The 23,349-nt window shown below is 50.1% G+C and overlaps 1 protein-coding gene across 1 annotated transcript in view; it reads left to right on the forward strand.

The window, feature by feature from the left end:
• The window catches only part of EHMT2 (euchromatic histone lysine methyltransferase 2), a 346,377-nt gene that overhangs the window by 317,373 nt on the left and 5,655 nt on the right, over nucleotides 1–23,349 (forward strand). The window contains exon 27 of the mRNA XM_069635011.1: nucleotides 2,355–2,530. Within this exon, the coding sequence (XP_069491112.1) occupies nucleotides 2,355–2,530 (176 nt within the window). The remainder of the gene's footprint in view (nucleotides 1–2,354; nucleotides 2,531–23,349) is intronic.

Genomic DNA, 23,349 nt, shown 5'->3' on the forward strand with positions numbered 1-23,349 from the left:
GTTGTGCACATGAGTGTTGGGGCAAGGGGCCCATGTTATGAGTTTAGTGCTTTGTAGGTTACCCCACATGCTCTCCAGTTTGAGTTTGGTGTCTTTTAGGAGTAAGGTTCAGACTCTTAGCAGTTGTTTCTGTAGTGCCAAGCGGTTCATTGAAAGGAGTGAAGTATTGTAGATTAGCATGCCAGCGGATTTTAATGGATCAATTTGTTTTGGAGTGGCACACAGATTTTACAACAGTGTTTTTTGAGTGTGTGTTTTTTATTGGGTGAAGTTGTGGTCGCCAAGGACCAGTTTCAACCACACACTGGCAGGTGTTATCATCTATTTTTAAAGAATCTAATTCAGTTATTTTGGGAAAGTTTAGGATTGCTTTACACATTTTTCCATCTTTTGAGTGTCTTAACTGTTTTGCAAAGCACTACAGTTTTCATTCTTGTGCTGTTTATTTTTGACAGTTTTGCATAGTTTTCGCTGTGCATAGCTCACGTTTCACACCCTTTCTTTTGTGGTTGCGTTTTGTGATCTTTGTGTGGTTAGTCATTTTGCTAGATTTTCATCCTTTTTCATGTTTTTCTTTGAGGAGAAGGGATGAGGTATGTTAGTGGGTACATGGTTGTGTTGTGGGTTACGGGCTAGATGGTTGGTGCTTGTGCGTTAATGGAAAGGTCAGTGATATTTAGACCTTTTTGGTTATTTCTTCGTGTTTTCTTTTTGGATTTTGGATGTAGTATGATTGTTCCCTTTACAGAGACGGGAGTGTCCTGTATTGGGGTGAGGTTGTGCCGGGAGGTGGCAGGTCCAGGGTTTGGGTGTGGCAGGCCCTTACAGAAGGTGAAAGGTTTTTTGTACTGATGATTTTGTTGGTTAGTGAAGTTTTGCTCAGAGAGCACAGGTTGTTCTTGGGGGGTGGCAGCCCTAAGGTTCTGGGAGGCAGACCAGGACATAAGGTGTTTAGGTTTCTCGAGGGTTTTTCTTTATGCGCATGGATAGTTTTTCTTCTTGTTTATAAGGAGGGGGATGGTGTTGTAACCTAGTGCCTATGTATTGTGATTTGATTGATCTGTGTGATGTCTGAGTGAATGTAGGGCCACATGGAATGCAGAGGTGGAACCTGGAGTGTGGAGAGGCTCGGGAGTTCCAAGGAGTGATGGTTGGAACTTGGAGCTGGGTAGGGAACCAGGACTGATGCTTATAACCTTCTCTCCTACCTTCATGAACTATGACTATGTAACTAAGTGAATAAAGCATCTTCTGTTTCTACTTGCCTGGGTCGGCCTGGTTCCTGCTCCATGTAATCTCTGATCCAGGAAAAACCTGCAGGAGGCAAGTTACTACACTATGCATGTAGAGAAATGGGTGGGTGAAAGATGAGTACTATTGTAGGGATTGCAAATCGTCCCATACACAGTAATCCGCACAAGGTTGTAAGAGGGCAGGCCTTTTGTTCTCGTTTTGACGGTCCCTGACATGCTTTTGGATGGCAAAAAAGGCACTTAATGGAGCACCAGAAGGTGCCTTGAGGAGGGTGAAAACCAAATGTAACAACACTCTTGATAAAAGAGCAGGTACTGCCCCGTGATTAGGAGTTGTAGGCCTGCTGTCACCTGACTTGAAGTGCACCAATAGACATATTTCTGTCCACACTAGACGATAACAGCTCATGCAGGCTCCCTTTACGTAGCCCAGCTCAGCGACCGATGCAGGCCAAACATGGGCACTTAAACGCCACAATTTTTCCTCCCCGCTGTCTTGGTTTTGGTTGAGATGATGGAGGTGTGTGGGGTGTGAACGGAAGAGTACCAAGTTTTAAGGGGACTCTGTGTCATGACTGTCTTTTGCTACACAGGCAAATGTCTGTTCTCTGCCATGCAGTGGTTATTGTATCCCTGCCAGTTCAATGACAGAACGGAGCTGATGACCTTTATTGTGGCATTCAGCTTGTCTTTGTTTTCATGTTTTTTGTGTTTCGCCGAACCTTGGAGGGAGGTTCCACACCTGCAGGAGTCATATTTCTTCTGCTAACCTTGTATGCTTCTTTATTTTGGCCCCATGTTTTATGTTGTCTTCATATGTTCATTTTTTTCCTCTGTTCACAGATCTTTGTTCCCGTCTGTTGACCTTCTGTTTTCCTCTACCCTTTCTCATTTTACCTCTGATCCCCTACTGTCTTACTGCCCTTTGCTAACAAGACCCTTCTGTTGTACCGCTATGTACCCTTCTGCGGCCCTCTCCACCATCCCAAGCGTTTTGAACCTTCTACACCTCCCTTTGCCTTAATTTCAATGCTTTAGGCCTATTCTCCTCCACTCTTCATCTTTTCCTTTTTCCTTGAATACTACTTTTGTTTTTTCCAGGATGGTGAGGTGTACTGCATTGATGCTCGTTACTATGGGAACGTGAGCCGTTTCATCAACCACCTGTGTGACCCCAACCTTATTCCAGTGCGTGTGTTCATGTTGCACCAGGACCTACGTTTCCCCCGCATCGCCTTCTTCAGCAGCCGCGATATCAAGATCGGTGAAGAGTTGGGGTGAGTATTGTGTCCTCTGTGCAGAGAACAGGGCTGTGGATGTTGCTTCATGACCAAGAAGCCGGATGAGTGTTGTCCTTTTATGTACTGTGGGCACCATCATAGGTGCTCAGTGGAGTGGAGTGGCACGCCACAGAGCAATGTGTGCTGGACCTACAAGAGTAAAATGAAGCAGTTTTCTGTATAGAAGTGCAAGCATGTCGGTGCTGCACTTCCCTGGTGAGTGGGACCAGACAGATAAGCAAAGGCATATTTCTCTTCTGTGAAAGGTACAGTGTACTAAAACGTGATTGTAGACACTCCTGCGTGAGAAACCTCTCATAGAAATGAAGTATAATAAGGTCTCTGGAGTGTCAGTGGCAAACTGATGTGGGGTGTGAAATCCTTGTGTGGCATGTTCCTTAGAAGGTTGCATGTGTCATGCTGTGCAATAAGAACGGCTGTGTGCAAAATGTGGCATGGTCTCTTTACTTGGATCTTTGCTGTGTTTGCTTTGCATTGTGTAAAAGGAGTGCATGTCCTACCATCTGCCTAAAGGCTGCACACTGTAGTTAATGTGCATGTGAGTAAGATGTTTCCATCTATAGATTGATATGCTGAGAGTGGTTGACTCTGTTTACCAACCAATGTGTTATGGTATTTTCTGACTGAGGAGCATGCCATGACTTTGCGCCAACTGCATCGAGCATGGAATAATGGATGAGTAGAATATTACCCGGGTAGATTATGCTGCAGTTAACAGGTGCTGTACTTCATTAAGTAAAATCTTGTTTACACAGTGAAGCTCTGGGAGCAATATCAGGTGCCCGCAACATGCTATACCCTTCATTGAGCATTGTTCAAACTTTTAGGGCCAACTCTGTTGTAGACCATTTCCAAGGAGTTTACACTTTTTTGGCACACTGCAATTGACAAACGTTCCTAGTGGCTCCCAAGCTCACCTGTAGCAAGTGCTATCCTAAGGGAACCCTTCAAGAGTGGATGGGTGTAGGCTAATATCCCAGCATTGATGGCATGTGGGGAAGACTTGAAGTGCTGGAACCAGCAAGATATATCATGGATGGGTTGGACCACAGCAGTAAAAATGACTCAAGTGCCGAGATTGCATGTTCGTGTTTCAGTCCCTGTGCATTCCGCGATCTGCCCTTCGTAAACTTCAAGGAGAGGTAATGATATTTCGAGGGGATTGGGTCCTCCGACGTATTCCATATCTATGACATGTAATCACCACAGCTGTGCTGCTTCGGAAACTTTTTTCTGCGTCGATGCGCCGTCGTCAAGGACCTCCTTCGACGTCCGACGTCATCCGATGTGATAAGTAGTTTTTCCGCGAACGTGTTGCTTCGTGAATCTCGGTTAACGCCTCGACTCTTTGGAGTTCTGTTCTTCTCGGTTCTTCGAACCTGTTCGTTTTTGTGAGAAAATTCTTCGTGTGAAGATGTCTTCTACTTCGTCTTCGACCCCGCGTCCGGGCTTCAAGAAGTGCGGGGAGTGTGGGTCCAAGATGTCGGTGACGGACTCGCACGACGCCTGCCTCTGGTGCCTCGGGAAGGCCCACGACACGGATGACTGTATCGACTGCCAGTCGCTCACGTCCAAAGCCTTACGTGAACGTAAGAAGAAGTTGTCGGTAGGTCGGGTGTCCAAGCCCCGGAAGTCGAAGTCTGCGGGGCTTTCAGCGGATGATTCGAGGGGAGACTCTCCGCGTCATCGTCGGAAGTCTCGTGGGTCTCCTTCTAGGAGTCGGTCTCACCACTCCTCGGCCTCTTCGAGGCATTCTCTGAAGCGCCGACAGCGGTCGTCTTCCAGGTCCTCTTCGGAGGACTCTGCCCGGCACGTCGCTTACCCCAACAGCCGTGCCACACCGGAGGAGTGGGCTTCCTTTGGGAAGAAAATGCTGGCGATTCTCGAGTCGCAGGGTACTAAGCCGTCCGCGCCCCCCGAGTGGGGTCGGTCGTGAGAGGTCGAGAGACACCGCTCGCAAGAGTGGTCGGCACGAGTCACGGGAGAGGTCCCGTTCGGACAAGGGGACTCGTTCTCGATGTACCCATTCCAGGTCCCGGTCCTCGATGCGTTTGTGTGCACCTGTGATGTCTTCGAAGAAGACATCGACGTCTGAGGCGTCGAGGGCGTCGACAGGCTTTCTCGAGGCTCCGGCTCCGAGGAAGTCGTCGAAGCCGTCGACGCTCAGGTCGTCGAAGGACACGCTCGGAGCTCCGGCTTCGAGGACTGTGTCGACGCCGCTGATGCTGGCGGCGCTGCATCTGACGTTGACGCCGATTTACTCGATGTCGACGCCGATGCCTGTTCTCTCGGCGCCGATGCCTGTTCTCTCGACAGCGGCGCTGATTCACTCGACGCCCTCGACGCCTTTTGAGGCTGGGGTGTCGGAGGTACCCCGTGGCACGGGGGAACCCCCTAGGAAGGCTCTGGTTAAGAGCAAGCACTCTCGGGTGCCTTCTTTTCGCCACCTGGAATATATTTCGGAGGCGGATGAGGATTCTGATGGCCTGGTTCCTAGTCAGGTTCCAGATGAAATTGTCTCGGGCCATAGTCAGTTTGACGATTTGAGGCAGTCACTGCATGATGCCAGTGGACTGGACACCTCTCCGGAGGTGGAGTTTTGTAGGCCTGAGCCTGGCTCTCATGCCGATTCCTCGTACCGACGCCTTATGGCTAGGGTTTCCGAGTACTTGGGATGGTCTGCTCCCCCAGGGGAGTTTGTGCAGGATGATCTCACGGACATCCTTGATGTTGGTCCCCCAACTGACCCGGTACTGCCGTTCCATATGGCTTTACAGAGAGGGGTTGCGGCGGCTTGGACTGCTCCGGAGAGTCTCCCGGCGGTGGGCAGGTCCTTGTCGCGAAAATACCGTCCAGCCAGTAGAGACCCCTGCTACTTGACCAGGCACCCCACTCCGGAGAGTTTGGTGGTGCAGGCGGCCACGGCCCCGGCAAAGCAGGCGTCGTACCCTAGCATCCCTCCTGATAGGGACGACAAACGTTTTGATGGCTGGGCGAAGAAAGCGTTTTCTTCTGGTGGTATGGCGCTTCAGGCGGCCAACTCCATTTGTGCCTTGTCTCGTTTCACGCACACACTGTCGAACTGTGTTGCGTTAGCAGCTGAACATATTCCCGAAGGGGACGAACGGGATGGTTTCCTTGCTATGCTCCAGGATGGTAAGGATGCCATGTGTGAGTCCGCTCAGTCGGGTTTGGACTTGGCTGAATGCGTCAGCAGGTCCCTGGCGGCGAGCACCGTGATACGCAGGTTTGCGTGGTTGCGGAAGTCGGGGTTTGCTCCTGATGTGCAGTCCCGGCTCCTCAACATGCCCTTTGACGGTGAACACCTTTTTGTCAGCAAGGCTGACGAGAGCCGTGAGAGGTTGCAGACCTCAAAAGCTGCAGCAAAGTCGTTGGGCGCTGCAGTTCGCCAACCTCCGCCTTTTCGTCCTAGGGGACAGCAATGGAGGGGTGGTTCCTTTCGCTATTACTCGTCCTTCAGTAAAGCGAGAGGAGCTGGCAGTCAAAGAGGCCAACGCAGGGGTACCAGAGGTGGACGACAGGGTAACCGTGGTGCCAAGGCCGCTTGGACAGTTGCCTCTTTGCCCTCAGGTAACGCCGCAGCCGCTACCACTCAATCATGAGGCCATGTCCCATGGTTCGCCGGTTGGGGGAAGGCTGGCGCAGCATCTTGTAGGGTGGCGTGCCATTACTTCAGATGTGTGGGTTCTGGAGATCATAACCCACGGCTACTGTCTTCCTTTTCGGCACAGGCCTCTCGACAATCCACCGGGGAACCTCTCTTTGCAGAGTCCGGATCCGCTCCTTGCGCAGGAAATTTAAGCCCTGCTGGAGAAAGGCGCCATAGAACTGGTGCCTGTAACGGAGAGGAACAAGGGATGGTATTCCCCTTATTTTTTGATTTCGAAGAAAAACGGGGGATTGAGACCCATCATGGACTTGCGCAGTTTGAACAAACTCCTAAGGAAGGACAAGTTCAAGATGGTTTCTCTCTCTCAAGTCCTCCAGGCCCTTCAGCTTCAGGACTGGTTGATGTCTCCCGACCTCAAGGATGCTTACTTCCATGTGCCGATCCATCCCAAGCACAAGAAGTACCTGAGGTTCGTGGTTGGCGACTGGCACTTTCAGTTTCGGGTCCTGCCGTTCGGATTGACCTCCGCCCCGAGGGTTTTCACCAAGCTCATGGTGGTGGTGGTAGCGCATCTCAGGCAAGGGGGGGGGGAGATTCACGTCTATCCCTACCTGGACGATTGGTTGATCAGGGGGAGCTCTCCCGAGCAAGTCCTGGATCATCTATCCTTCACCTGCCACTCCCTTCACAGGCTGGGCTTCTCCCTCAATTTAAAGAAGTCCCATTTGACGCCAACACAGCGATTCCAGTACATCGGAGCAGTGCTCGACACTTCCCTGGGGCAGTGTTTTCCTCCCCAGGTGAGGGCTCTTCACATTCAGCACATGGTGCACAAGTTTCAGCATGCCCAGACGCTCCCAGCGTTCGAGTTCTTGAGGTTGCTCGGCCTCATGGCATCCTGCATTCTTCTGGTGCCAGAGGCTCGCCTGCGGATGAGATCTTTGCAGTGGGCACTCAAGATGCAATGGTCGCAGTCCTCCGGCAGGATGTCGGACCCGGTTCAGGTGCCGCCCTCGGTCGCCCGGGACCTTCTGTGGTGGGGCGTCGAAGGCAACTTGATGAAGGGGGCTCCATTTTGGCTTCCCTAGCCGGAGGTGACGATCGTGACGGATGCATCCCTCACGGGATGGGGAGCTCATGCCAACGGGCTGACAGTCAGTGGTCGTTGGTCTCCGTCGGAGTTCAGACTCCATATCAATCTGTTGGAGCTGAGGGCCGTCAGGCTAGCCCTGAAGGCTTTTCTGCCGACTGTGCGAGGAAAGAATGTCCTGATCCTGACGGACAACACAGTGGCCATGCACTACCTCAACAAAAAGGGGGGGGCAAGGTCACTTCCTCTGTGCAGGGAGGCGATGCAGCTCGAGTTCTGGGCCATCCAGCAGGAAGTTTCGATCTCGGCAGTTCATCTGGCCGGAGACGAAAACGTGACGGCGGATGCTCTGAGCAGGCAGAGCATGATCTCTCACGAGTGGGAGTTGGCTCAGGAGATTCTCCTGGAGATCTTCGCCCTTTGGGGGACCCCTCACGTGGATCTCATCGCCTCCAGTGTCAACCGGAAGTGCGAAAGGTTCTGCTCGCGGGAATTTCCTCCAAAAGGAGCCTTAGGAGATGCGTTCGTGGTGGAGTGGTCATTCCGCTGCTGTACGCGTTTCCTCCAGTCCCCGTCATCCCGCAAGTGCTGCGGAGGTTCCGGAAGTTCGGTTCCCGGATGATCCTCATTGCTCCGGCGTGGGCTCGGAGGACGTGGTACCCCGACCTTCTCGACTTGTCCATCTGCCCTCCACGTCGTCTTCCCTACCCAGACGATCTGCTCTCACGGGAGGGGGGTCAGGTTCTCCATCCAGAGGTCAGATCCCTCAACCTTCACGCTTGGCTTCTGAAAGGTTGAGGTATAAGGATTGGGACCTCCCTGAAGACGTGATGGAGGTGTTGCTCTCGGCCCGAAGGCCAGCAACAAAGTCTCTGTACCGTGCCGTTGGTTTAAGTTCTGCGACTGGTGCAGAGTTCAGAATGTGGATCCTTTTGCATGTGACATCCCCATGGTTCTGTCCTTTTTACTTTCTTTGGCCCACAGGGGCTTGCAAGTGGGTACCATTAAAGGTTACCTGGCGGCGCTGTCCATCTTTAAGCGCTCGTCTGAAGAGTGTTCCTACTTTAAAATCCCTTTAATTTCACAGTTTCTGAAAGGGCTCACTAATGTGTTCCCTCCGTCACCTTTCCTGGTGCCAGGTTGGGATTTAAACCTTTTTCTTATGGGGGCTCCATTTGAGCCTTTACATTCTTGCCCTTTGAGGCTGTTAACTCTGAAAACTGTGTTTTTAGTTGCGGTTACTTCCGCTCGCAGAGTGAGTGAGTTACAGACACTTTCAGTTAAGCCACCCTTCACTGTATTTCACAAGGACAGGGTTGTCCTTAGAGTTTGTCCTTCTTTTCTTCCGAAGGTAGTGACGGAATTTCATTTTGCCCAGAAGGTTGTTCTTCCGGCATTCTATCCTCCTCCGCATCCTGGTAAGGAAGAGGAGAGGCTCCATAGGCTTGATCCTAGGAGAGCTTTAAGCTTTTATGTTTCATGCATGTCCCGGGTCAGAGTGGATGATCAACTCTTTATTGGTTACGCTGGAAAGCGTTTGGGACAAGCTGTGACGAAACAGACTTTGTCTCGCTGGATTATTTTGGCCATCTCGGAGTGTTACCGCTTGGCGGGTAAGGACCCACAGGCTGGCTTGCGGGCCCATTCTACCAGGGGTATGGCTGCATCTACTGCCCTGCAGAGGGGTGTTCCTATTCACAACATCTGTGATGCTGCCACCTGGGCTTCAGTACATACATTTGTACGTCACTATTCCCTCGATTCCATCCGAGGACAGGATTTGGCCTTTGGCAAGGCGGTCCTTTGCTCTGCTATTTGATTGGCAATTCTAAATTTTGATTCTAAATTCTTTCCCTCCTCCTTGCTCTGGTACTGCTTTGGGAGTCTGTCATAGATATGGAATACGTCCAATCCCCTCGAAGAACAAGTTACTTTCTTACCTGGTAACGTTCTTTCGATGGGATGGTCCGACGACGTATTCCATATCGCTCCCTCCCTGCCTTCCCCGCTGCAGAATTTCTTTTGCGATTGCAGCTTACGTTCCGCAAGGCTTTGTGTCCGACTGGCAGTTGACTAATGTCACACGTTCTGGGGGAAAAAACTACAACTGAGGCTACAAGCGTCGTGCGTCCTACTTATCACATCGGATGACGTCCTCGACGACGGCTCATCGACGCAGGACGCAGGCGCCGAAAAAAGTTTCCGAAGCAGCACAGCTGTGGTGATTACATGTCATAGATATGGAATACGTCGTCGGACCATCGCATCGAAAGAACGTTACCAGGTAAGAAAGTAACTTGTTCTTCTGAGGCCTGTGGAATCTGCTTAGATCACATGCTATGCATAGGCCGACATCTAGTGGAAGCTGCTGAGTATTACAGTTGTTGTTTTTGAAACTCGAAAAGGGACATCGACAGACCGTGCCAATAATACTATCCCTAGTGTGACGTCCACTGTACCCATGGTCCTCCACGCGTCGAGGTCCCTCGCATTGTTTATTTTTCCACCATCCTCGACGGACACTAAATCGCAGAGTTCCTATTCCGCTAATGCCATTAATTAAAACTTAATTAGAGCTAGTTTCTCTTTCTATCCTTTATACTACCAACCTTTGAGGAACGTCTTTGACGGCGGTGTTAAGGACGAACGTCGCAGATCAAAGAACTTGACTCAACAACACCTCTTCAGCCTTGGAAGGCCGCACCGGGACTCTGCCCAGATACTAGGGTGAGTGGGGGGTGGAAACATCTTAGGCCACTAAGAGAATGTATAATCCCCTTTTCTCTTTATTTTCGCCTAGCTGCCTTTCCATCTAATTATGGAAAATACACCATTTAAATTTTGCCCCAGTTGCAACAAAAAGTTCCCTTGGAAAGACGAGCACTGGGTGTGCAACCTCTGTCTTGCTCTGGACCACAACAAGGGTCACTGTAAGGCTTGTCAGCTTTTCAAACCGAAAGCCCTAAAGGACCAAAAAACAAAACGTTGGGCCCACCACACCATGCAGGCCACCATGGAAGTGGAGGGTGCATCCAGCAACGGCAGCATCGCCGTATTTTCAGACGACAAAGGCGATGGGGAACTGATCGATTCCCACGTGCTAGCCCCCGACCCCATCAGACAGGCCGGCGGTGCTGTTACGGGGACAACACCCTGCGGCAATAGCACCCATAAAACATCCCACACAAAACACCCCATGGCCGAAAGTCGACAACCACTTTCTCCACACGGCCGCACACAACGTCGAGGGGGAGGTCCACAAGTTCCCTGTCCTCTGGACACTCGAGATCTCGTTCGCCACAAGACAGGCCCCCAAAGTTGCAAGACAAAGGCAACGCGGACGTCATATCCAATACAGCAGCCGAAAGACTGGCATGGAAAGGCGCGGCTCCGGCCCTCCCTGACGGCGGAAATTCGGCATTACAGGTATAGGAGCCCCGATGAGGTGTGAATTCTGAACCATTATAAGTATAGCAGCCCTGAAGAGTTGTGTGTTCTGAGCCATTACAAGTATAGCAGCCCTGATGAGGTGTGCGCTCTGTACCATTACAAGCATAATGGCCGAGAATAGTTGTGTTCTGAGCAATCGCAGGTATAGCAGCCCTGATGATTTGTGTGTTCTGAGCCATTCCAAGTAGAGAATCCTGGATGAAATGTGTTCTGAATCACTGAACATTTAGTAGTCCTTTTGATAAGTCAAAGGTTACGTCAACTCTGTTACAATTGGATTTGCAACCTGCTGCTGGCCAAGCTGTCACCAATGAGCGCCATGATTTATGGGGGTGCTGCCATAAATAGCCTGTTTAAGTGATACACAAGGAAGAATTAAAAGGGTAGTATTGACAGGATTTCTGTGTGTAAAAAGGCCAGGTACGCACCTTTTATGGAGGGCTGCCCATCGTTCTGTTAAGAGATAGGAATGGCCATATATGGTCAGACCCGTTTCTCCAGCATGGGGTCTGGCATGGATTCACATGCTAATGAATATTCCCCGTCGTCAGGCTGGGAATCATTGGTGAAAAAAAAAAAAACAGCTTCACTCTGGATCATACTGCCCCCAGCCAATGATTGCCCTTTCCCTAAGCCCCTCCTGTTGCAGCCATCTTCAGATTTTTACTGCACGTTCAAGTGTTGGGAGTCCTCGCGTTTTTCTCTCTGAGCTATTCTGCAGTTTTCGTGTTTTTTAACGGAAAAAGATCTATTTTTGTCAAGTAAGAGCCTGTGTGCTCTTCTCTCCATCTGCCGACAGCAGTGATATGTTTGTCGGTGAATTTCAGCGCCCCCCAAGGGCAAAGATCGTTGAGTTTTCATCAAAGTTTCCAGAAGGCCATCAGGACTACTCTGCACCTTCGACCATGATGGAGGAGAAGGAAGGAAGTTCCCTTTTCAAGCTCTGCACCAGATGCGGTTTGCGGAAAGTGTTTGTGGAGGACAAACACCTTCAGTGCCTTTACTGCCTTCATCCGGACCACAAAGAAGGAGACTGCGAAATTTGCCTCGGCTTCTCCAAGAGAGCGATGAAGCATTGACTCAGTAGAATGGTGGCATGGCTAGGGTCCAAGGCCTCTGCACCGTGCCCCAAGCAGGGTCATACCTCACCTAGGACCGGCCGGTCTGATGAATGGGCTTTTCAGTCCTTTGAGGGCGCTCCATCCATGGGGACCCAAGACGAGGCCAAGCACTGCAAGTCCGTTGCTGTCGGGGCCGCCGTGCAAGCGGGACCCTCAGCGGGCAGGGCGCGATCAACGTCACCATCTGCCTCCTTCTCCAGCCATCGATCGAGCTACTCCTTAAAAAGGAAGTCGCCCAACCCGACAAAGCTGCGGGAGAAGCCTGACAAGCCTAGGGTGGAAGAAAAGGCAGTGGCCCTGCCCAAGAAGGCTCAGGCAGCGCAGGAGAAATCCTTGTTGATGATTGACCTGGTGGCGGCCGCTCTCTCGAAGGCCAAAGGGGCTGACCCTGCAAAGGTAGCCCCTACTGCTCCCAGGATGTCCCTACTCCCGAGGTGGGAGGCCTCAGCCGGGGCAGTGGTGAAGTCTCCTGGCACCCCGGAGAAGAGGATGTCATCACTGAGCCTGGCTAAGACCCCACAGGGTGCAAAAGAGGGGAGGGCGGGCGATTAAGTCCTATGCCAGCCACAGGCCGTACCCCAAGACATGGATGTTACGTCCTCGGATGATGAGGACCAGGAGTCCCTGCACACAGTCCACGAGGATGTGGAGGACGGCAGTGGCAACACTGACAGCGTAGGGCCTAGTCTGCCGACCACGCCTGCTCAGCCGAGAGATGTATCCTGGACATCCTTTACACACTGGTGTCAGAAATCCAGAAGAGGATGCCACAGGCCCTGTCCCCAGTGGCTCCGGATCAGCCTCCTGCTAAAAAGAGGAAGCGCCATTCGGTGCCTCTGCATCAACCTCCACACCTGCGCCGGGTGCCCTCCAGCCCCCGATGAACCAGGACACAGGGACGGACACAGGGATGACGGATGACATCGTCACAGCGGGTGGATCGCCGCAAGCGAGGGTACCCCCACTGGATGAGGTGGGATTGTTTCATGCCATGGTCGCCAAAGCTTCAGAGCTTTTCCAGCTGATGACGGAAGAGACAAAAAAGGAGGGTTTCTTATACCAGAAACCTTATAGTCTAACCTTATATAGTCTTGGGGGGATAGCCTAGGGGCAACGTGCTCGCCTTGGAAGCAAGATGACATGGAGCAACACAGGGTCGATCCCCGGGTCCACGCTTAGAAACCTCTGGGTATTAAGCGCGTTATAAATAACCTATCATATAGAGGCGCAAGGCCAAAAGGAAGACCATCATGGCAGTGCCCCTTCTGGGTGACATAGGGGAAGAAGGCCTAGCCCTCCTGAAGAATCCTTGCTTTGTACCGTAGTGCCTACAGTCTCAACCATCGCCAGACTCGGTGGTGTCGGCGGCTGTGAGGAAGAGGTTGTCCAACCCCACATCGTCGTCCTCAGTCCCTCCGCACAGTGAGGGGAAGAAGTAGGATGCCGTGGGGAGGAAGGTCATTTACTCCGGCGTCGACCATCAAGGCAGCCAACACATTGGCGATCCTGGCCAGGTTTGACAGGGAACTGTGGTACAAGCTAGGCCCGATTCTGGGGTTCGTACCTGACAAGTGGGTCAAGGCGATCGCACTCCTCCAGGAAGGCGAAGTGTCATCAGAACATGCCATTATGGTGGCCCTGGACATCGCCGACACAGGTGTCGAGGCTGGCTGAAGGCCCCCATTTTCTGCCAGGAGGTACAGACGAGGGTACAGGACATGCATTTCGGCTGGGATAACCTCTTCGGGAAGGCCATCAACGAGTCCTTGCAGGCCATCAAGACTAATACGGCTCGTGCCCTGGGTGCTCTAAAACAGCACTGGTCATCCTTTAGCATCTCCGGCGGAAAGTCGGGCAGATCCATGAAGGGTTTTTTGTGGAGGCTCCGCGTCGTACCATCAGCCCTCCCGGTCCACGACCCAGTAGTCCTATACGGCGTCTTCCAAGGCTTTTGGTGGCGTCTACTCCAGATACTTATAGGTCAAAAAGAACGGGGCTGGAGGCCCATTCTAGACCTGCGGCGTCTCAAAAAGTACCTCAAGTCCCAAAAATTCAAGATGGTCATGTTGCAACATATGCTCGTCCAACCGGAGAAAGAGACTTCTTGTTGTCGCTGGATCTGGAGGATGCCTACTTCCATGTCCCTATTCACAGGAAACATCGGAAGTTCCTACTCTTTGTAGTGCACGGAAGACGCTACCAATTAAAGGCCCTCCCTTTTGGCTTATAGTTGGCGCCCAGGGTGTTCACAAAGTGCCTGGCACCAGTGGTGGCCCATCTACATCTACAAGGGATACATGTGTACCCGTACCTGGACGACTTCCTCATCCGGACCGAGTCAAGAGAGGTAGCACTCGAACACACAAAGGGCCATCCAGCTACTGACTGATCTGGGGTTCTCCATCAATTATCCAAAATCCTGCTTGACACCATCTCAGAATGCACTGTTCCTAGGAGCCAGGCTCAATACAGTCTCCTGCCTAGCGTCCCCCTCGGAGGAGAGGGTAGCAACCGTGCTGGGGAGAGTGCTGTTGTCACTGAAGACTGCCAGAGTGCAGACCATCAAGTCGCTGCTCGGCATGATGTTGTCTTGTATCTACCTTATCCGGTTCGGCGGGTTGCGGATGCAGCCTCATCAGGAGCTCCTGGATGCTCGCTAGATACAAGTGTCTGGAAGCTTCGCGGACAAGATCCCTCTCGACGAGGAGTTCCGTCTGGCCATAAGTTGGTGAAGCCTACACTCCAGCATCGCCCGAGGCACAGGGTTTCAAACCCCCCCTGATCCCTGTACTAGGAGATGGTCACCACGGACGCTTCCCTGGAAGGCTGGAGAGCCTACACCGGATATCTGCACGCCAGAGGCCTGTGGCTGCAGGAGAAGGATCTCCACATCAATATCCTAGAGCTGCATGCAGTGTTCTGGGCCCTCAAGTCATTCTTTCCATCCCTGAAGGGCAAGGTGGTGAGGATCTTCACAGACAACACCATCACTATGTTCTACATCAGAAAGCAGGGGGGCGCTCTATCCCCAGCGCTCTCCAAAGTGGTGAAGAGCTTGTGGCACTGGGCGTCGGACAAGAGATGTTCCTCATCCCCTTTCTCCTGGCTGGAGTCAAGAACACCATCGCTGACGACCTCAGCAGGGAGTTGCACTCCTTCCACTAGTGGGACCTTCGGCATGATCAGGTGGACCGCATATTCTTCAAGAGGTGCAAGCCCCAGATCGATCTGTTTCTGACGGCGGCAAACTCCAAATGCCAGAAGTTTGCCAGCAGGTTCCACCAGTTGAGGAGCATGAGGACGCGCTCTCCTTTCCATGGGAAGGCCTGTTTCTTTACGCGTTCCCTCTGTTGCCTCTCCTGCTGCGAGTAATCTGTCAACTCCAACAGTGCTGATGCAGGATGACTCCTCGCCCCGACATGGCGAGGAAGATTTGGTACCGAGACCTTCTCAGCCCATCAGCATCGCTTCAGGTCAAGCTACCGGTCTGGATAGTTAAACCTGAGGGCTTGGCTCCTGTAGCCCTAGAGTTTGGAGGATACAAGTTGCCGGCGGACTGCAGGGAGGTCCTTGCCATGGCCGGACTCATATGCTCACAAGTGGAAGCGTTTTGCTACATGTGCCGGTTGCAGAAGCTCACCCCTCCGAGGGTCACGGCCCCACAGATTCTTCCATACTTGTTGTCCTTGGCCAAGGCTGGGCTGGCGCACGCCTCTATCAAGGTGCATCTGTCGGATATCTCCCGCTACACCAGGTCTTCAGGAAGATCTTCTTTGGTCCCAACATCTCGTCAAGGAGTTCCTCGAGGGACTGTTTTGAACTTTTCCGCCAGTGAAGACTCCTGCCCCAGCGTGGGAACTCAACGTGGTACTGAGAAGGATCATGGGGGCTCCCTGTGAGACTATGCATCAGGCCCCTCTCAAGTGCCTCTCATGGAAAACGCCTTTCCTTGTGGCCATCACCTCTGCCAGGAGAGTGGGGAGATCCAGGCCCTAGCCTGCAAACAGCCATACCTGACATTCCACAAATCGAGGTTGGTGCTACGGACGCACCCCTCCTTCATGCCAAAGGTTCTATCACAATTCCACCTCAACGTGCCTTTGGTGTTACCCGTGTTTTTTCCGAAGCCTTTGCCACCAGCTGAAAGGGCCTTCCACTCGGTTGACGTTGCTCATTCTCCGAGTGCTACGTGGCTCGAACGAAGAGTTTTCGGAGGAAGACTCAACTGTTCATGAACTTTGGTCCTGTGAAACATGTGAATGCCTTGTCCAAGGATTCCATCTCCAGGTGGCTCTACGGCTGTATCACACACTTATCGGTTGGCAAAACGACCGCTGCCCGGCTGGCCGAGAGCCGATTCCACCAGAGCGGTTGCTGCGATGACGGCGTTCCTGTTTGGTGTTGCTTCTGTTGACCCTTGCCACCTCCTGTGGTTGTGTAATGTTGTACTGCTATGTATTCTTTATTCATGAGCATGTGAATCCATGCCAGACCCCTTGCTGGAGAAGGAACAAGTTACTTACCTGTAACTATTGTTGTCTGGCATGGATTCACATGTGAACCCTCCCTCCTACCCCTCTACGGCTCTTCTTAGTCATACTGCCACTTTACGTGCTTACCAAATCTGAAGATGGCTAGGAGGGGCTTAGGGAGGGGGCAGTATGACCCAAAGTACAGTGATTGTTTTAGAGTGTAGAAATACACTTTATAAGTGAAAGTGAAACTGTTTTTTCTTTTACCGAGGATTCCCAGCCTGACGACAGGGAATATTCATGAGCATGCAAATTCCTGCTAGACCCATGCTGGAGAACAGTAGTTACAGGTAAGTAACTTGTTCCTTGTGGGCTATGCCCAGAGCCAAGAAAATACTTGCGTGTGGTTGGAACTGGTTTGATTTCCTGAATGATCTCATGGATGCCTCTTTGGGTATCCAGAAAAGGATAACCTCTCCTGTTAGGTTGGCTGTGGTACCCCGAGCCCAGGATTGCTCACACCATTCAGTGGTCAACCACTGGAACCTGCATCCAAAGCACCAGAATGGCTGAGAAGGGTGATGGGACGTTGTTGTAGCACCCATTGCCAAAGCGATCTCCTTTGCCTTTCAGATGAAGGGGAAGCATGTTCAGGTTACTCCCTTCATTGTGCCAGTGGGCCCACCTGGACCACCATCTGACACCTCTGTTGGCGCACTCCTGAAGCCCATGGAAGAGAGTTCCCTTACAGTCTGGAAGGTCTTCATTGACGTGAGTGAGGCGCTCCACCTTTAATTGGACCCATAGTACACCTTCAGTGCTGCTCCCTTTCTGGCTGCATCACCGTAAACCATCTTGGCTCATCGCTTTGCTGCTGCTCTTTGCCACCAGATCTAGTTAGTTTGCGGGAGCAGCATCTCTTTGTCTCCCAGCGCTGCCCGCAGGCCCTTGCTAAGTCTTCTCGAGACTGCTCACCACCTGCAGCATCTTCTGCCCTTCTTTAGCGCTGTGGAGCTCTAAGCAGAGATAGTCCTCCTTTAGTTTTCTGAGTTCTCAAGCAGAGACCAGACCTCCTCCTGCTTGACCCAGTCCTTACCTTAAAAATCAACTCTGCACCCGCGACCTCGGCCCTTCACTACCCATTCACATGTGGTGTCCTTTGACGTATCTGAAGTCGCAGATGATCTTCATAGGTTCCTCCGAAGAGTGCTTGCATACACTTCTGCCCCTCTCTACGCCTTTACCCCCCCCTCCCTTCAGAACCAAAGTTACAGTTACAGACCTATAGGGCTCAAAGTTGCCCTAAAGTTTGCTTTAGTTTCCTTTTTGGTGGCTCCCCTCCTTTACTTCAGGGAACCTATAAGCACATGCACTTACCCATTTGTATCATCATAACAGCACTTGACTATTGACTGTCCTTTGCTAGTCTATTGTAGAATTTAGCATATTTATTTAAACCTCTCCTAAATAAGCTTAACTATTTACTTATCCGTGATTCTTGTTGGACAATTTCTTATGGGCTAGAACAGGGGTCTGTCACCTTTTGGCTCTCAATATGTTTTGGACTACAATTCCCATGATCCATTGTCATTGACTGTGACGGTTAGGGATGATGGGTGTTGCAGTTTAAAACATCTGAAGAGCCAGAGGTTACAGGCCCCTGGGTTAGAGGCTGGAATGTTCAAGTCTGTATTGGTGATTTTGCTGGCGGACCTTATAATTATATAAGGCCCGTAATCTATACGTATAAAAAGTGAAAATGTGGGTGGGTTTGTGGCTTCGCCTATGTTCCCAATACAATTCCACACTTTCACCAATCTGCACCAAAGTTTGCACAGCTGCCTGTTAGGAACCTCTGGGCATTACTGGCTACATGACATCTGGAAACCTCACCTCTTTCCCTGGATTTCAGCAAAAGTGCAAATGTGGGTGTGGGTTTGTGGCATCGTGTATGTTACCTATACAATTCCACACCGTTTCACCAATCTGCACCAAATTATGCAGAGTCACCTGATGGGACCCTTCAAATATTACGATCTACATGACAATTGGACACCTCACCCCTCTCCCCGTATTTCAGCAAAAGTGAAAATGTGTCGGTGGGTTTGTGGCTTCGTGTATATATTCCTTATACAATTTCACACTCTTTCACCAATCTGCACCAAATGTTGCACAGTCACCTGTTAGGACCCTCCAGACATTACGATCTACATGACATTTGGACACCCTGCCCCTCTCCCCGGATTTCAGCAAAAATCAAAATGTGCTTCTGGATTTGTGAGTGTGTGGGTTTGTGGCTTGGTGAAGCATTGTTCCTTATACAATTCCACACCGTTCACCAATCTGCACCAAACTTTGCACAGCCTGTACAAATGAGGGGATGAAAGCCCGGGCAATGCTGGGTATATCCAGTCTAAGAATTGCTTATCCTTCCTATTTTTTTTATCACAACAATGTAACATCTAGTGATACAAATCCTCGGTTTCCTTACTTAAGTCTGAGTGGTGTCCACTTGGGAAAGCTTTTTATGTGTAATTAGTGTTCCTTACCTGTTGTGGAGGAATTCCCATGAAGTACGAGGCACAAGCAAGGATAACATGAAAGGCATTTATTTCAGTACCACGGTAAAACGACCCCCAGCCTGCGAGGCAGGACCCAACTGTTCTCTCAAGCTTCAGCCTTCCACACGCCCGCCGTTCCACATTCAGAACAATAACAAGTATACTTGGAAACCGTAACTAAGCCCCTCAATGTTCTAAGAATAACAAGCCTTTAATGTGAGACCTGCAAAGGCAATAGCATGACAGAACTATATACAGCATTTACATGGAGAGATCCACATGGTTGGATCCTCATTACCTTTTTGTTAAACTTCACTTAATGCACTTGATGTTAAATACTTATATATCTTTTCATTATATACTTTGTGGGTGGTCTCTTACTTGGTCGCCATTGAGAGGGGTCGGTACCCTATAGTAGTTTCCACCCGTCCCGAGAGTAAGGTCTTCCTGCTCAGTCTGAGTTGGGTCTACCCTTTGTGGAAACCTTGCAAGTCCACTAAAGGTTGATCTTTCTAAACCCCACAATAGTATTGGCAGAGAAAACCCTGCTAACAGTAATGGAGTGGACGCAACAAGTGAACCCAAGGGAATTGTAGGCAACGTTAGCCGAGTTCTTTAAGTGGTTTGGGGCCCTTTGGCCTACTTACGCCTTGTCCGAAGTTTATGCCAATAGAAGGGAGCCAGACCCAGGCTAGGAAAAGGGGCTGAATAGATTTTGTTTTTAGCTTTGCTTTGATTCACAGAGGAATTTCCAGACTTGGTGTCAGAAGTAAACTGAGAAAAGGGTAGGGAAACCTGGGGTCCCTTACTGGACCAGTGTATTTGAGGTTTCATTCTATTTAAGGACAAGGAAAGATAATTGAAAGGTTGAGAATGAATTTAAAGTCTTGGCTCTTATTGATCCCTTCGTACTTCTCCTATGCAATATACTATTGGAGTCTATACTAGACAAGCGATATAGCATTACTAAAATGTATGTGGCTTGTAACTTTGACTAATGAGTTAATTATTATCCAGTAATGCTTAGAAACACACCCAACTAAAAGTCCTGTATCTGTTCTTATGGTGCCAGATGCACCGCATTTCATGTAATGATACAAACTATGTAAATGTATTAAGGGGTATAGATTGTGTTTTTTTTTCTTTTTTAATGTGGTTGGGGGGTTGCAGATGCGGATAGTGGCGGTCACCTGTACCCATTTGCAGACTTAAAAATGAGACAGTGGAGGTGCTCTACCGACCTTTGTGTTCTTTTTACCTGTGGGCTGTACTCACAGCCCCGGTAATGCACAGAAGGGTCACCATTGACCCAAAATGGTGCTTGTATTCTTGTTTCGCCATTTATTATGTGCTTGTCCTTTCTTGTTCCTTCTTCTGCGGTGCTGTGGGTGAGGTCCTGGTTTGACTTTTGTTTTCGGCGGGAATCCTTTGTGAAGCCCGCTGAGGCTCCAAAGTGTCTGTGAAGACAGGAAGCAAGGGAGGAGTCAGAAATTCGGCAGTTCTTTTATCTTCTGAACCAGTTCCAACTGGGAGGCTGGCTGGCCTGAAAGGACAGCTACCCCAAAGTTTGAATGTAGCTTGAGTGCCGATTGGGTGGGTTCCTGGATAAATGTCTTGGATCCTGAGGCTGAACACCAGTCTACCACTGGAGCTGAATCTGATGAAGAAAAGACTCCTGTAGCAACTTCCAGCGACCGGAGAGGCCTGCTGATTAACCGCTGCTGTTCTGACCCTTCCTTCCATGCGACAGAGGAAACCCCAAGAGGACGTCTCCTTCCCTTAATACCTGTATTTTGAGCCATCCCATGACGAGATGTGACCTTCCTGGGCTGCAAACTGCCAATACCAATTGTCCTCGAGCCTGAGTGCTGTGCATTGTCTTCCGAATAACAAACCTCTCAAACTTTGGTGAGCTCCTGCTGGATTTACAGAAACAAGATTCCACTTGTTAAAGTCTTCTCACCAGAGTGCTGTACCGAGATAGCTAGGCAAATTGTTCAGACGAGAACTGTTCTTCATCTGGTATCCTGAAAAGGGTGCCAAATCCACAGAGCTGTGAGAAGCAACAAAGAGTCTTTTGCTGGGAGCCTTTCCACTCAACGGCTGTTGCAAAATACCTTCCATGTGTGTCCTTTATTTTTGTATGAAGACCGAGAATCCTGTGTCCGGGTCCTGTAGCTGCTGCATCGGGAGGGCGTCCACCTGCATCATCTTCACTGCTGAGGTACTGTGATACTCGAGGTAATACATACCTAGAGTTGTACTGTTGCTCCTGTGTGGCTAGGGGGAGTTTGCCCATCCATGGTCGCCCAGGCCTAATGCTGGAACGCATTCAGGAAGCCTTCTGCGAAGTCCCTGAACCTTTTTACCCACAAGAACAGTTACTTGCTACAAAAGAATTCCACAGGAGCTCTTGCCTTTCTACAGCTTGTCTGCCCTTTTGACCGCTAATCTGACCTTGAAAGAGACTCACAACTAGATAGAGAGGGACTCCTAAAGCCTAGGCTCTGGGAAACGATTGCTAAGTAACTTACCTTGTGTTGGTGTGGTTTCTGTCATAAGGATCTGAAACAAAGTTCTTACTTACCTTTGAATTGGGTCTACTATTTTAAAAAGTATTACAAGTGTAACTGTATTATTCCTGAAACAGAATAAGTTAGACATGTGACAAGGTTATTACTCACCTTTGAGTTGCATACTGCCCCTCTGAAATGTTATTGCCAAATTCTTACTTACCTTTTGAATTGTCTACTATTCTAGAAATTATTACGTTATTATTCACCTTTGAATTGCATAGTGCCATTCTGTAAGTCTCTTACATGGTTTCAATTTATAAAAAATATGGCCATATTGTTGGACCGTTCTCATCTGTGAAATGACCCTCTTCAGTTGGGTCATAATTACAAACCTGTATAGAGGGAGGCGTATGATATGTAAACAATTATACATTATAATTGTTCTTCAATAACGTGTGGTTTCTAAGCGAGGGATTGGGATTCAAACCTGCGCTGCCTTGTCTTGCTTCCAAGACACACATGTTGCTGAGCCATCCTTCCTCCCCAGTCATCGGGGGGGGGGGGGGTTGGTGCTAGAATTTTTAGAGTTTGAAAGTGTTTTTTATTGGAATTGTATCTAGATATCCCTTGTAAAAGGATTGAGAAGATCTTGATGATCATTTTAGATTAGGAATTCTTCCGGTTCATTACTTTGTTGCACGATGAAAAATGAATCTCTAGATAAATGTCCATTTTGTACCATCTTAGTGGAAGATGTTATGCACTTTTTGTCTTTGCCCTGTGAAAAACCTGAGGGTTTTTTTCCTCTCCCTACTACCGGGGGATCCTCTAAACAGGTGGCCAGGTGAGGGGCCCTCACTTTTGGATCCCGACCCTGGGTGCGGACTAGCGAGGGAAGATCACCTGGGTGGAGGGTCCTCTGAGGTTGGGGAGGGATTACCCGAAGGCGAGACATGGTTATCCACCCCCCCGCTTTCCAAACACCCCCCGACCTGACATTCCCTCGGCCTAGATGACATACAAAAAGCCCAACCCCTGTTTTCCCCCTGAACTCTCCTTGTTTTAACCGTCACAATATTACCAAGATGGGAAAACTACATTCAGAAAGGCTCTTATTTCCATGAATATCCCATTGACCGACAGTGAAGGCAGGCACTGTGAACATTGTAGCCACCTTAAGCCTGTTCATACTCCTCAGGTGTATAAAAGCAGTCAACACATGAGAGAGGACGAACAAGTTTGAGCCGAAGAAGGAACCAGAGTCAGAGACCGAGTTGGCAGGTGACTGAAAAAGCCTGTAAAACCTGAGAGAGGCTGCCGGAGAATGGAGCGCCGAGATGCTGAGAGGCCGTGGTTTGAGAGGGCCGGAGAAAGCGTGGCAAGGGAGCTGTGTCTCCAAGGAGCCAGAAGGGGGTGGCATGGAAAACTGCTCTTGCAAGAGAGTCCTTGAGAGGTGCTCGTTCCCCTGGGCCAGAGAGGCCGTCCAGGAATGTCAGAGGGGCGAGCGCGGAGTCCCTGACCTCGACACAGAGAAACCGAGATAGCTACGCTGATCACAACCAGTGAGTTCAAAGTCGGAAGGCAAGCTGGTTGGTGAAAGACGCAAAGCGTGACAGATAATTTGTAGCAAGAAGAGGACAAGTTTTGAGATGAAAGACACGCTGAAGAGAAAGCTTCAATGGTCTTTTGTGAACAGTATGTGAAGCACAAGAGGGCGGGAGGTGCATCAGACAGCAAGAGCGAGCTGAACCCCTGAAATAACTTGAAAGAAAGGCCAAGGTGTCAGAGTGGTCACGCATAGAGCTAACTCAACTGTGCACATTCGAATGTCTCTGATATGAACAGTTGGCGAGAGTATCAAGAGTAAGAGAACCATGAGATATGACTTTAAACCGAACTTTGTGACATAGTGATTGAAGGTGAAAACCCTTTGAAGAGTGTTAAAAAGTTTGAA

This window comes from Ambystoma mexicanum, chromosome 13 (genome assembly GCF_040938575.1).
Source record: "Ambystoma mexicanum isolate Mex_15411 chromosome 13, UKY_AmexF1_1, whole genome shotgun sequence".
Lineage (NCBI taxonomy): Eukaryota > Metazoa > Chordata > Amphibia > Caudata > Ambystomatidae > Ambystoma > Ambystoma mexicanum.